Genomic DNA, 14,863 nt, shown 5'->3' on the forward strand with positions numbered 1-14,863 from the left:
AACCGAATCGTTTTTTTTAACCGGTTTAGTTCTGCCCACCCCTAATGGAAAATGGGAGGTGTTTTGATAATTTCCTCTTTTTTTTTAATCCTCTAAAAAGTAAATGGAAGTACATGATATTTTCACACTTTTAATATAAATGAAAGATTATCATTCTAAATAGTTGGTAAATTAATATACATATACATACATATTAAGGGCACACAATTTTTCAATCATTAGATTAAATTAAAATGATGGATCAAATTAGACGACACGGGCTATTAATTTCATTAATTTTTTTCTCTTTCCTCTCTTTAATGTTTAATTTATTTTCTTCCTTTATTTAAGATTTTCTCTTTTCTTTCTCCTGTAAATTTGTAAATGGAATAATTAAAATCATCAAAATTATAAAACTGGCACCCTTGAGAAAGTGAACATGAACAGCTTGGCTGGGAGGACGAAGGTATTAGGCACACGGTTGTTAATTTGATTGGTGGAGCTGTGTTGTTAACCCTTTTAAAGAGGAAAGCTAATATCCCACCCACATGTTCAAGCCACAAATTACAATGTAACAAGAATGACGATTTCGTGTAAGAAGACAAGAGAGGTGGACCATTGGTTCAATATTTTTTTATCGTAAGCTGCATTACATAGTCAATATCCAAGCACTGCTATCATATCATTCTTCGGTGCCACTCTATCAGACATTTTGAGTTTGATGGTTGAGGGGAACCTTCCTGGGTGGGTTTTGAAAGGTAAATTGGAGATATAAATGTCAATATTATGTAACAGTATAACTATTCTCTCATGATTCATAATATCGCAAATTTAGAGGTTATGTAAGTAAATTAATTTTGGTAGTTTTAATTATTCTATTTACAATTTCATAGGAGAAAGAAATGAGAAAATTTTAAATAAAAGAAAAAAGATAATTAAAAATTAACAAGATAAACATATTAATGAAATTAATAACTCATGTCGTTTATTCTTGACCCTTTTTTTTTCAATCTAATATAATGGTTAAACATTATATATATATAGTGCGAGCACCTCAGTTTTTTAATGCGCGCATGTTGTAAACCGTACATTTTAATAAAGTAGGTGTAGGCATATTATTGAATCACACAGTTTTATAACGCATTGAAAAATATTTGTTAATATATTGAAATATATATTTTTTAATCTATTGGTGACATTCTCACTTCATCAAAATAAGAATATTCTCACTAGAGAATTATTATGTGTGTGTTTGTGTTTGTGTATGTATGTATATATATACACAATCTCAGACTGAGCCTTAGTAACTCATACCTTCAACTTGTGTGAGAATGGGCACAAATCTCATGCCATTTATTAATGGACAATGATTTCTTTTGAATACATACATACATGACACGACTTAAAAGTATTATTACTCTCAAGTATAAGAGTATCTGATTATAATATAACCCGATGAGTTTGGAATTGAATCACAGAGAATTTAAAATCTAGTAGTCAATTTGTTAAACAAAGAAAATTAAATGCGAGAAAAGAAATTAATAGGAATCAATATAAAAATATGCTAAGACTACAGGATCCACTCTCAATATTCAAACTATGGTTTTAATGCTCTCACATTTTTGTATTTTACCTCACTTTTACTAATTACTTATTATGTCATTTAATTCTTAACTAACTATATATGTGGATAAATATGCAATCAAGTACCTAATGTGCCCACAACCATATTAATGTGTTGACAATATGTCAAAATACCATATAGATCCAAGGAGATTTACAAATTAACATGACATAAAAATAACTAGAAAAGAATAAAATAAGCTTAAAACTTACTTGAGAAGGTAATTAATTTAATAATTTGAAATCTTGAGTTTCACATTTCACCTCATCTTTGTAAAATTAGTCACTCATATTCTAAGAAAACAAAACGCTCTTTTTTATTTGACAAACTTCTAGAATATATTATAAGAAAATTGATATAAAAGAAAGCAAGAAAAGAAAGAAAGAAATCTCTTAACTTCACTCTCTCGTACTCTCCCAGCTCGGCTCTCCTCATGTCTGCATCTCCTTGCCTTTTAAAGGCAAGGAATGCATCCTCCTTTATTTATTTTTTTTTATAATGTATATGTACGTTGAGAAGTGTGATGGTCAGTATTACGGGCATTTTTCACCTTTTCTCTTTTTTTTAAGTATATTTTTTTATTAATTACATCTCATCAATAATACATTCTAAATAGCTTCAGTAATTTTTTTTTGTTCTCACTTCTAGTTTCAACTCCTCTTTACTCTTGAAATATATTTACAATAAAAAATTAAAATAAAATTGGCATATTACAAATTAATTTAACATAAAAAATATATTTGGAGAGTGTTAAAATAATTTAAGAATAATGAGCACATTAAACAACACAATAATTGAAAAACTGATAATTTTATCGTTATTAAATATACACTTTTTAGTGTCAATCCATACATACATACATACATACATACATATGAGCGGATCAAGAGCTCTCTAAAATTACACTTAATTTTACACTAATTTTAAGCCTTTAGATTTAAAACATATTGACAGGGAGGATTTAATAGTTTAAATGACATTAATCTTTTTACTTTTTATCATTAATTCATGCTTTCTCTCTCCTCTCATCCATCTTCTTCCCCAGCGCTTTCTCCTCTCTAATCCATCTCAATAAAAATTTGGAAGGAGTTTATAAAGTAAATTAATGATAAAAAGTAAAAAGATTAATGTCATTTAATTTATTAAATTCTCACCGTTGATATGTTTAAATCCAAAGATTTAAAATTGATGTAAAATTAAGTGTAATTTTAGAGGGCTCTTGATCTGCCCCCATATGTGTGTGTGTGTGTGTGTGTATACACTTGTTGGGTGGTATCTCGTAGCGGACCTGAAACTTAAACTAGAAGGAGCTTGTTACATATAATAATGCAATGCAAAAATTTTCAATAAAAATAATATGTGCTAAAATATGATAGGTAAGACGTTACGTCAATAATTAAATTAATATTCAAGACCATCTCTCTTATTCCTATTATTAATTAAATTTTGAGGGAGTTTATATTGATACTAATTGATCAAGGTCTAGGAATGATGAACTGCGACTTTGATTTGTTGATAAAAAAGAAGCTAACGAGGCAGAAGTGCAGTTACGGGCCTTTGGCAACCGCAAATTTGAAAATATTTAATGAGTAGAACTTCTAATTTTAAAACTCTTATGAAATCCCATTTTTTTATATTTATAATTTTTTTTAAATGAAAATTATAAAAAAGACAAAAAATCACAATAGAATTTGAATTAAATTTTAAATAAATTAATTAAATTGTAAACATACCATTTCAATTGTAAAATGCAATTCCAATTGTAATTTATTTATTCATTGATTCAGTATTATTATAATTTTATTAAAAAAAGAAAAAGAAAAAACGTTGTTGTATTGGGAAATAATAAATTACATTCATTATATGTCCTTTAATATAATTTCCTCAAATAATAAATTATTATTATAAAAATGGAGGTTTATGAGAATATTAAAGGAGTGTGGAAAGCATTACTCATATTGAATTGCAACATGGACAAATGCACATTAATTGGGCTTAAATTTCGATGGCCGTTTTCAATTTGAATTTAGAGTGAAGCTCCTAATACCCCTTTAAAACTCACCCTCACTTATTATATACATAACTCTTTTATCATTATATAATTTATTACTTAATTGTCTCAAAATTGTTTAAAGAAGAGCCCATGATTTGTAAGTGTAAAAACATTTTAATTTAGTTTTTTTTAACTAACATTTTAATTTAGTTAAATCTATATTTGTTTAGTTAGATTCATGTTTGTCGTTTTATTTAATTTTCTCTAGTAATAGAATTACGATTTCAAATATGGGGTTTTATAAAAACTTTAAGAGAGTGTGAAAAGCACTACTCTTTAGGATTTCAAGAATCAAAGGCCCACAAGCCATGGCCGTTATTCCATCTTTTGTGACAAAGGGGCTAAGCCCATGGTATTTAATGGTAGAGCCATGGAGAAAACTTTTTTCGCTTGAACATTTAGAAGCATATTTAGTCTTTATTTGGTATTAAAGTGTCGTTTCCTTTAATTATAAAAAAATATTATATTTATGGAATAATAATTAATAATATATAGTAAATATGATTTTAAAATAATAATTTTTACAAAAATAATGAATATATTATAAGTTTTTCATTATATAAGTAACTTAACTTCCAAGCAATACCAACTAGCAACTTCAATAACAAATGAAACTTTAGTCCCATTTAAGTTAGATGTTGGGATCTAATCTAAGAGGTTATCACAAATATTTTGCATATATGGATAATAAAATTATTAGACTTATGGGATAGATGATCAAAAGACAAAAATAAAAGGAAAATGTTCTTTTTTTTATCCCTTAATTATTTAACCAAAATTTTGAAAGTTCTATTACTCAAGTTCAAGTCACCAAATTTTAAAGCCCTTTTGTTGTAGCTCCATAAACTATAGATATATTTTGTATCTGCAATCACCGAATTTAAAATAATAGGACAAGAGTTATGTTCATCATATGAGATTTTTCTCATCCCATCTAAACCTTTTGAAAATAATATAAAAAAAAAAGTTAAATGAAATATTAAAAGAAATTTCAGAAGGGATAAAAAAAAAGTAATGATAAACATCTAAAATTTCGTCTTAAATAGTAGGCATCGTTAATTTAGTGGGAGTTAATTGTATGATGATCCCAGCCAATTAACAAATGTCATATCATTTAGTATAATTTTTTTGGATAAAAATCTTTAGAATATGTAATCCTACTCTAAAGAAAAAAATTAATGAATTGATCATAAGTACCTTGCTTGCCTTAAATCAAGCCGTTGACATAAAACGTGAGAGAGTTATGTTGTTGATACGCAAAGTAAATAAAGTTTCTTAAGCCATAAATTAAGGCACTTAAAATTGTTAGCTTTTAATGTGTGTTGTACAACAAATTCAACTAAAACTTAAACAAAAATTGATCAATAAAACGTCTTGGGCACTTTATTAACATAATAAAGGCACTTAAAATTGTTAGCTTTTAATGTGTGTTATATAACAAATTCAACTAAGAATTAAAAAAATTGATCAATAAAACGTCTTGGGCACTTTATTATTTTTGTCTTTCATCAAAATAAATTTAAATTTATGCTACTTTATTGCCAATTAGTTATCTTCTAAAAAGAAAATTGATTTTTTTTTATAGAATAAAACATTTTGTTGTATAGCTTATGAGTTTTTTATATCTTTAAAAAAAAATAAACTTCTAAATATTATGACCAAAAAATTAAAATTTTGACCTTTTTTTTTCCCTTAAATTTGCTTTATGAATTTCTATTGAATGTTAGGGAGTCCAAAAACAAAATTTCATGATTTCATCATTCGAATTTAGAAAGCTGCCCATAATATTTACATGAAACAACTAACAACATATATCATTTTTTTTTTTAAAAAAATCAAAGAAGCACTTGAAATATCGTTTAAACACAAAACTTTATACACATCAAAATTTCATGTTCTTTTGAATTTTGGAACATCATGGAAAACAAATTGACCAAAATTATTCACAATAGCAGCCCCAACCTGGGCAAGTTTATATTCAAAAGACCTAACAATTTCACTCAATGTCATGCCGCAAATGGAGCTATCACAATTCACAAACAAAGGAGAAAAAAAAAATGACAAAAATTCCCACGCTTGGCATCAAAACAATCATAACACGGGCAACAATTGAAAACAACTAGAAAATGACTTTGCCACTAAGAAAATTCTGAAGAAGTCATGCCTAACAATAAAAAAGAAAAGGACACTTTTATGGACCGTTTCCATAGTATTGTACAAAACCTACAAACACTTTATGCCATAACTCTAATACATTTAAATAATTTAGAGACCCTTAACTCGTAAATCTTTTAATTATTATTTTACAATTTATTCAAAGTTGGTTCATAAAAATAAATTTAGAACGAACATGAATACACGATCTACAAGAGAAATATTGAAATATGAATAAATATTGAACATTCTATGATAAATTGAAATTATATTCTCAAAGCATCTCTTAAAAATTCTCTCATTATTTGGGTACCCTAAAGTCTATGAGTAATTTTGGAATTCATCCATGATCAATTGACTCTCGAGTTGCAGTTACAACACGAGATAGGTTAATTATAGTAACAACAAGAACATAACATTAAAATAATAACAAGATTAGTAAATATTCACTTTTATTTTTAATAATAATATTCATTATTGACGTATTTTTTTTATTTTAATATATTTACAATTAAAATCTTTTATTATTTTTTAAATCATAATAAGATATTGTACATCTCGAATATGTAAACCTAAAAAAAATCAAATTTACTTTTAAATATTCAAAAAGAAAATTTTTTAATAGTTTCTTTTTTTTTCCCCCTTCATAACTCACTCTTAATAATTTGCGATTTGTATTCCACAAGTATGAGTTAAAAGTTCTCAAAATGATAATTAATTAAAAGTTCTCAAAATGATAATTAATTTTCATAATAACAATTATTAATGATAAATAATAGTGAGGTTAGATAAAATTATTAATAATAAACAAATAAATAAACTTCATAAGAACAAGATCCGTCATTTGAACACCACTACTTGTCGACTAGCTCATAAGAGCAAGATCCAATAAAAATAATTATTCCAAAATGTGTCCAATTTTTTTTTTTTTTTTTTTTAGGTTCATAGCACGTGGACACAAGTAATGAAATTAATTTCAAATCATTAAAAAAAATAAAAAATCAACAGAGATAAATAAATAATTAAACAAACAAAACTCATTTAACTTTTAATTTTTAATTTTTTCAATTTTTCATGCTGTCTTACGTCTCTTTCTCTCTCCATCTCTCTCTTACTTTTAATGGCGAGGAAACGAAACTCTCTTCGATTACAAAAACCGCAGTTCCTTCTATTCGGATTCATTCGTTTCTGCTGAATGTTTTTTATTTGCTGACGTGGCTCACGGCTCGAAGTTCCTCTCGTTTGTTCTTCTGTAAAGTATCTTCCAGGTATCCGCTTCTGTCTCTCGGTTTAATTTCGTGGAAAAAAAGAATTCTGTTTGTTTCTCGGGAAAATGACTTTTTCTTTTTCTGGCGAGAGAAAATTTTGCTTGTTTTGTTTTGGATTGAATGTTCTGCTTCGTATAAAGAGTGTCATGATCGAAGTTGGAAATGAATCACTTGTTTTATTTGTTTCCTGTTCTGTATAGTGTGAGATATAGCAAGTTACTTATCATTTTGAAACCGTTGTTTTTTTCAGAATTTTACTTGATTTTTCTTCATTCTTTGTGAAATTGATGCCGTGGACCGTTAAAGCGTGTTGGATCTGTTTGTCAACGGTATAATTTTGCTTCAATTTTTTAGCTTATTATATTTTTTTTAGTTCATTCGATTGATTTAGTTTTTATTATTACAAGCTATGATCTCTATTCTGTTTTAATGAGATGCTGAAAACTTTTGTTACAAGTTTGAAACTGCAATAGATTTATAGAATTTCTTTAAATGATTTTTTTTACTTATTGTTTGAAATTGTAATCGCCAATCAACATTTAAAATTAAATGATTAGCTATGGTCGCCATTTTCTCTCATTAGTGTATAAAAGTTTATAGAACAACAAGCTATGATCGCACAATTCGAATGATTAATTATTACACTAATTATGTTTGATTGTACTTTATTATTCATTTTTATTTTTTATTTTTTTTGGCTTACTCTGTGTCTTGATGATGATGTATTCTTCTTCAAAGTACAAAAAGGAAAAACAAAGGGAAAAACAGCATTGTTTATACCGGCAGGAAATGTTGTTTTTTCTTATATTTCTTTTATTGTTTGTTTTCAGGTAATTTTTTTGATAGTGCCGTTGGCTGTTGATGTAGGAGTATAATATTTACTTGCATGTAGATTGACTAGCTAGGACTCTGCTGATATATTGGAAGCTACGAAACAAAAATGTCTTCAACAACCAAGGCCGCTGACAGGAAGGCAGCTACAGATGTTGCCGCATGGATGTTCAACGTTGTCACATCTGTTGGAATAATCATGGTCAATAAAGCCCTGATGGCTACATACGGTTTCAGTTTTGGTATATCCCTTATGACTTATAAAGATTCTGCTTTGTATTATTTCTTAGTATTATTAATTTTTTTCCTTTCTTTTTGCCTGAACAAATCTAGCCACTTGACTTGTGTTTCTTCGGTTCATAGTCTTCCCAGTTCTCAATACTTGTTAATGTTATCGGGATAGATGGATGAGAACTGAACGATAATGCCCATTGAACGTGGTTGTAAGAGTATGCTCTAACTATTTCAAATGAATAAATAAAAGAAAGGAAAAGAAAAAAACAACTTGATTCAAGGGTAATATTGAGTAACAATGGTTTGCTAATGCATGACCTACTTGTCACTTGTTTCCGTTATTCTGTTTTGAAGCTTTTTCTTCCCTCGTCGTTTCTTCTTTAGGTGAAGGCAAAGGAAAAGAGTGTTATGGGCTTTCGATCTATTTTAGTCTCCATTAACAAAATCTGGTTCCTCTTTGATTCCACTGGACCCTGTTGCATTTTCTCCTATTTCGAATGTCTTTCTATTTAATAAATTTTTCCCAGTTTGTAATTTGATTTAATTCTTTTTCCTGTTCAGTTTTTTATTTAATTATTTTCTGTGTGTACAGATGTAATATGTATGGATATATGCCCACCATATGTACCCGCTTGTGTGTGTGTGTGTGTGTGTGTGTGTGTGTGTGTGTAAGAAAGATCCATAGAAGCCTGACCTGATTTATTGGAGTATGGCTTCTGAAAAGGCACCAGGACTGTTTGTATGGCAACAATGTTTGCTTTAGTTAAAACTAAAAAATATTACTAAACTGCACACGAACCTCAGCACTCTGTCTAAGCTCTGATATTGTTTTCAATATATTGTGCAGCTACAACGTTAACTGGTCTGCATTTTGCCACAACCACCATGTTGACTACTTTTCTTAGGTGGCTGGGATATATCCAGACCTCTCATCTTCCGTTTTCTGAACTTGTGAGATTTGTTGTCTTTGCAAACTTCTCTATTGTGGGAATGAATGTGAGTTTAATGTGGAACTCGGTGGGGTTCTATCAGGTCAGTCTATGAGAGTTGAGATAATTCTTTCTCTTTTTGTCTTTTTATTTTTTAATTAACTTTTTATTTTTTGGGAAATTTGGAATTTACTTATCTCAGTATCTTTTATCAGATTGCTAAGCTGAGTATGATCCCCGTGTCATGTTTTCTGGAAGTTGTCTTGGACAAAGTGCGATACTCTAGAGACACAAAGCTAAGCATACTATTAGTTCTCTTTGGTGTTGGAGTCTGTACTGTTACAGATGTGAGTGTCAATGCCAAAGGTTTTATAGCTGCCTTTGTAGCTGTTTGGAGCACAGCCATGCAGCAGTATGTAAGTAACCTTTTATTCAAACTCCAGATCCTCATACAAATAGTACTGAGTTACTGGGTTTTGGTAGTACTATAAAATTGCTTCTTGCATATTCTATTTAGGTTTGTTTTACACTTTTTTTTTAGTATTTACTCTGATATACTTGTATACATGCATCATACATTTTAGTCTTACCATTTAATTATAAAATATGGTAGTTCACCATCTTTCATGGGGGAAGTTGTGACATATTAATGACATGGATTATACTTGGTTTTTGAATGATTTTGGGCGGTGTTCAACTGTTCATCTGTTGATCACCCTATAGCCACTCTTCTTATTCACAAGGTGGTCGCTACATGTTATCCATCTAATCTTTTATGTTTGTGCAGTATGTACATTATCTTCAGAGGAAGTATAATCTAGGATCTTTCAACCTATTGGGGCATACTGCTCCTGCCCAAGCTGCATCTCTGCTGCTGTTGGGACCCTTTGTGGACTACTGGTTGACAAGTAAAAGAGTTGATGCCTACAACTATGGTTTTCTATCCGTGGTAAGTTTTACACCAGAGCTCATTTGATTTTATCTGGAATAATGATGAGCACTTCTATATTGTTCATGCATGTATACGTGTGTGGAAAATTTTAGGCAGAATGGTTTATGTCATTTTACAACAAGTTTATGTGATATTTCCTCTTTTGAAATTTTAAAATTGCATGTATATGTAGCACGTCATTCTTAATATCTCTGTCTCCATCACTCACCTTTTTCTTTGTCTTAATCATCATATAGTTTGCATCCCAGTCGTGGTTGTGGTTGATTGAGTGTACAATTTAGAAATGAAACAGTCCTTTGGTCAGAAGTAGTGAGGCTTTACCAATTAAACGAGTGATGATCCATTTGGGGTTGCTTAGGCTTTTTACATATACTGATAAGAAACCAAGGCCTAACATCATTTGGTAACAGCTTCCCAATTTTGATAAATATAGAAAAAAGAATTCCCCGTAAACTTTGTAGAAAGAAAGCCCATAGAGACCCAAGAAAATGTACTTTATCTGAAAAGAAATCAAAGCCGTCCTCTTTAGCATCTTCAAGAATCTTTCTGTTCCTCTCCAGCCAATTCACCCGAAAATTGCCACAGCACAACTATTCTATATAATACCCTTGCCTTTTCACCTCCTCCCAAAGCATTAAAACAGTCTAACATCTAAGAACAAGAGCTTTTTACATATACTGATAAGAAACCAAGGCCTAACATCATTTGGTAACAGCTTCCCAATTTTGATAAATATAGAAAAAAGAATTCCCCGTAAACTTTGTAGAAAGAAAGCCCATAGAGACCCAAGAAAATGTACTTTATCTGAAAAGAAATCAAAGCCGTCCTCTTTAGCATCTTCAAGAATCTTTCTGTTCCTCTCCAGCCAATTCACCCGAAAATTGCCACAGCACAACTATTCTATATAGTACCCTTGCCTTTTCACCTCCTCCCAAAGCATTAAAACAGTCTAACATCTAAGAACAAGAGCTTGGAATCACCAAGGAAATACCAGCAGGTTCGAGCTGCTTAAACCACAAATTTAGTGCCACATTACAGTGAATAAACTAGTGGTCCACATCTTCAGATTTCAACTTACATATCACAGACCAAGGAAGGTCTTCTTTTTTAAACCATATCACACGTATTAAGCATAGTTGACCTTGATACGTGTGCAAGCTGTCTTATGTTGTGACCTCTAAATTTGTGCCTAGGGGTGGGCAAAATTAAATTGGATTAGGATCAATCCAATTGGATTTCAGATCAATTTGAATTCGAATTGGATGAGATTAAATACGGATGAGTTAGGATTTGGGTGATATTTCCGATATGGACGATATTTCAGGTTTGATGAGTCTGGATTTGTGGTCTTTTTGCGCCCTTTGGCTATCCTTTTTTTTTTGTTGGGGGGGGGGGGGGTATTTCAAAGCTGCAGTGTTTGTTCCATAACCCTGGCTATACAGATTCCCATAGCCACAAGCCCCACCAGCACCAATTAATTAATAAATTTAATTTATAGCTGAAAGATTCAAGCTTCACCAAAATTTACAAGCTTTAAATGAACAACATCAGTGTTAACACTTGCCCATAGTCCCTGAAGCATCAGCACCACCATAGAAAATGGCATTCACCCACCACCTCCATAAGCATGCCAAATCGAGAAAACCGAACAAGAAAAATCCAGCATCCAGTAAAAGCCATTTTCCTGGAATTTTTTTTTTTTAAAATAAAAGATCAACCCGGAGAGAGGAAATGTGAGGCAAATGCGTGAAGAAAATGAGCGGGGATTGGGGACAGGCAGAATTTATAAAAATTCGAGGCAATTGGGGCTGACTGGCTGGCGGATACAGCTGGACGGTCTTGGGTCATGGCTTGGTTAGGGTTCATGGGTGCTTTTGAGTGGTGTGATGCGGCCGCCGGCTGGGTTTTGTTTGGGAATTGAATTTCAGGGTTCTCACTTATTTCAGTTTTTATTTCCTTTATATTTTTGGTTTTAAATTTTTATTTTTTATTAATTTGTATTGCAATCCAATTGGATTGACCCGGATCTACTCCGATCCAATTCCAATCTGATCGGATTGCTCAAATATCGTCCGATCCGATCACATGCTATATCAGAATCTGATCCGATGCCCACCCCTAGCTGTGCCAATGATGAAACTTAACGTGGCCTAAAGGGAAGTTAAGATTTCTATGGAATGAACACAAATTATTGTCCAGTTTTCTAGTGCTATGAAACTTTCAGAGTTAGGGGAATGGGAATCATTAGGTTACTTGTGCTACAAATAGCATAATTAGTTTTGAGTTATTAGGCTTTGGTGACTATTCTGCTTGTATAGGTGATTTGATAGAATGTTAACATGATCGTAGACGTTGAAAGTTTAAGGTACACCAGTCAATGTGATGTGGCCAATGCATTTGCTTTAGGAATGATATGTGTACGATATTTCTCTAATTCATATTGTCTTTTCTGGTCAGTTATTTAACGTGAATTCTTTTACAAAGCCTTATGCATGCTATAAAGGTTGGCTGTGAATCCATGTTTTTGAGTATTTAATCCATTGGAGCTCATTTTCACTGCTTGTTTTCCCTACACACAGACACACACACACACACACAAAGGATTAACTCTTTTCCTTTTATAAGATTTTCTGAACTATTCATGAAGGAATGGGGGGTTAAGTACTTGCCGTTAAGATTGATTTTGTTTATATGAAGATTGAAAGAAGGCTCTCTATTATATATTAAAGGTGCCTAGTTCTATTTGCATTTACTTCTGAACCATTATAACAGACTGTGTGGTTTAAATTGATGATATCCTGGTTACTTGTAGAAATTTTATTCCCTTGTAAAAGCTGTCTATGGCTATATTCTTCTCCACCCACCTCCCTCTTTTCTCCCAACCGTCAACAAAGAAGAACCTTGCATTTTTCCGTTCTTTCATACCCATTTTTTGGGGCCTTTCTGTTGCCCTTTAGGCATCTCCAACTTAGTCGATTGATGTAACATGGGTATGATGGGCGTTGTGTACCTTCATGAACATTTATGAGGCACCCTTGGGGACAATATGACAAATAAAGAACTGGAAGGGAAAAATAGAAGAGTACTAGAAAGGGAGGGCAATAATGAAGTTTCCCAAATATTTGATAATATGGAATGAGATGAAGTCTACAATTTTGATATGATTACGTCCATATATTATTGATTTTACAGATTTTCTTTACTGTTCTTTTATAGTATTTTCGCATTATTTGTTGCATAAGTGATTTACAAGTTGTACTCTGTTTATGATTTCTTTTCATCTCCATAGAGTTTTTAGCTTTACTATGAACAAGTGGATAAACCTGTCTACCAAGATGTCAGAGATTCAACCAAGAGACTACTGACTACCAAGTTTGTACTTACAGTAGTCCCCATGTGAAAATAGAAAGTCATGGGACTTTTTTAATATTGTTTGGCAGCCTCTGAAACAGTTATGAAGGAAAGGTCAATGCGACTATCTTATTGATAATTCTGAAGTAAAATGAAAAAAGACATAAAACTTAGTTCACAAAATTGCTGTCTTATGAAGCTACATACAATGTTTATACAGGGTCTCAGTGGAGGTTCAAGATTTTGATATATGTTATGCAGTACAATTGAGGAGTTCGGATGAAAATCTTGGCTTTAATACTGCAAATCTTTGTTAACAAAATCTGTGTCAATAGTAAAGTGGCATTGCCCTTATCCAATTGCAAAGTCTTACCCATGACGGGTGCTAATTAAAAATATGATAAGTGCATATGATATTTCGATAATATGAATTTGCTTATAGCATGTTTGACTACTGTAAATGATGGTGGCTCTTATTTTTTGTGTGCAGTTCTTTATGATATTGTCCTGTAGCATAGCAGTTGGCACCAACCTCAGCCAATTTATCTGCATAGGCAGGTTTACTGCTGTGACATTCCAAGTGCTTGGCCATATGAAGACAATTCTCGTCCTGGTTCTGGGATTCATCTTCTTTGGAAAAGAGGGTCTCAATATGCAAGTCATTTTGGGTATGGTCATCGCGGTGTTAGGAATGATCTGGTACGGTAATGCCTCGTCAAAGCCAGGAGGAAAGGAGCGTCGCAGCCTTTCATTGCCTAAATCTCAAAAACAGAGTGTACCAGAGACCACCACTTCAGAAGATGAAAAAGTCTAGAGTTTAGTTGACCATTGGAAGTTATAAGACAGAGACAAAGCGAATTCAGCATCTTACTCACCTAATTTCAGTATTTCTTTATACCCAGAAGGTCAGAATCCTTGATCATAATTAATTTTCTTTCTTTTTAAATTATAGTTCATTTTTGTGTTTTAGAATTGATTCAAGGGAAAAGATGCAGTAGAGTGCAAGCAAGTTCCCTGTAAAAGTGATAATTTTATGAATAATATCTTTCATAGTAATTTATTTCATTACTCAATACGAGTCTTTTCTTTCATACTACCTTTCTTTTTCTTTTTTTTTTTCATCTTAGTTGCTAAAATGTCATTAGACATGCTAATTAGGATCTTTGCTTGATCTAAACTTACACGACCTTTTAAGATTTTTTTGAGACATGCACATTGTTACCCATATGTAATAAGATATATATTTTTTATTATTTTCCTTTTTCATCAAGAAATCGCATGTTGTACTTGATCATGTAAGATTTCATTTCAGACCAGAATAAACACACCCTTTCAGCCTTGTGGCCAATTTCGTTTTGGTTTGTCATCTAGATCCTTGAATCTTTTGCTTTTCACTAAATAAACGACATAGTTTGCCATGTTTTATTTAATAGGTCCCTGACAAAATGACCAGATTGCCCTTGTGAATGTAATGATAGATAGCTTCTA

At 31.3% G+C, this 14,863-nt stretch overlaps 1 protein-coding gene across 6 annotated transcripts; it reads left to right on the forward strand.

The window, feature by feature from the left end:
- The first annotated feature begins 6,875 nt into the window (after positions 1 to 6,875).
- On the forward strand, positions 6,876 to 14,468 carry LOC18036660 (UDP-rhamnose/UDP-galactose transporter 4). Of its 6 annotated transcripts, none has more exons than XM_024180531.1 (7): positions 6,876 to 7,078; positions 7,329 to 7,407; positions 7,909 to 8,151; positions 8,991 to 9,175; positions 9,288 to 9,488; positions 9,860 to 10,021; positions 13,866 to 14,468. In XM_024180531.1, exons 3-7 carry the CDS (start codon positions 8,019 to 8,021, stop codon positions 14,187 to 14,189), a joined length of 1,005 nt encoding a protein of 334 aa, XP_024036299.1. In that variant the 5' UTR covers positions 6,876 to 7,078; positions 7,329 to 7,407; positions 7,909 to 8,018; the 3' UTR covers positions 14,190 to 14,468. The 6 variants fall into 6 exon arrangements, with proteins under 6 accessions (XP_024036299.1, XP_024036301.1, XP_024036298.1 ...); XM_024180533.1 differs by having other exon boundaries at positions 7,971 to 8,151; XM_024180530.1 differs by lacking the exon at positions 7,329 to 7,407.
- The last annotated feature ends 395 nt before the right edge of the window (positions 14,469 to 14,863 follow it).

Source organism: Citrus clementina, unplaced genomic scaffold (genome assembly GCF_000493195.1).
Source record: "Citrus clementina cultivar Clemenules unplaced genomic scaffold, Citrus_clementina_v1.0 scaffold_7, whole genome shotgun sequence".
In the NCBI taxonomy this organism is placed as follows: Eukaryota; Viridiplantae; Streptophyta; class Magnoliopsida; order Sapindales; family Rutaceae; genus Citrus; species Citrus x clementina.

Coding starts and splice junctions, on each gene's coding strand:
- LOC18036660 (XM_024180531.1), top strand. CDS start 8,019: ATGTCTTCAACAACCAAGGCCGCTGACAGGAAGGCAGCTACAGATGTT. Junction 8,152..8,990: donor TACATACGGTTTCAGTTTTG/GTATATCCCTTA, acceptor TATATTGTGCAG/CTACAACGTTAACTGGTCTG. Junction 9,176..9,287: donor ACTCGGTGGGGTTCTATCAG/GTCAGTCTATGA, acceptor ATCTTTTATCAG/ATTGCTAAGCTGAGTATGAT.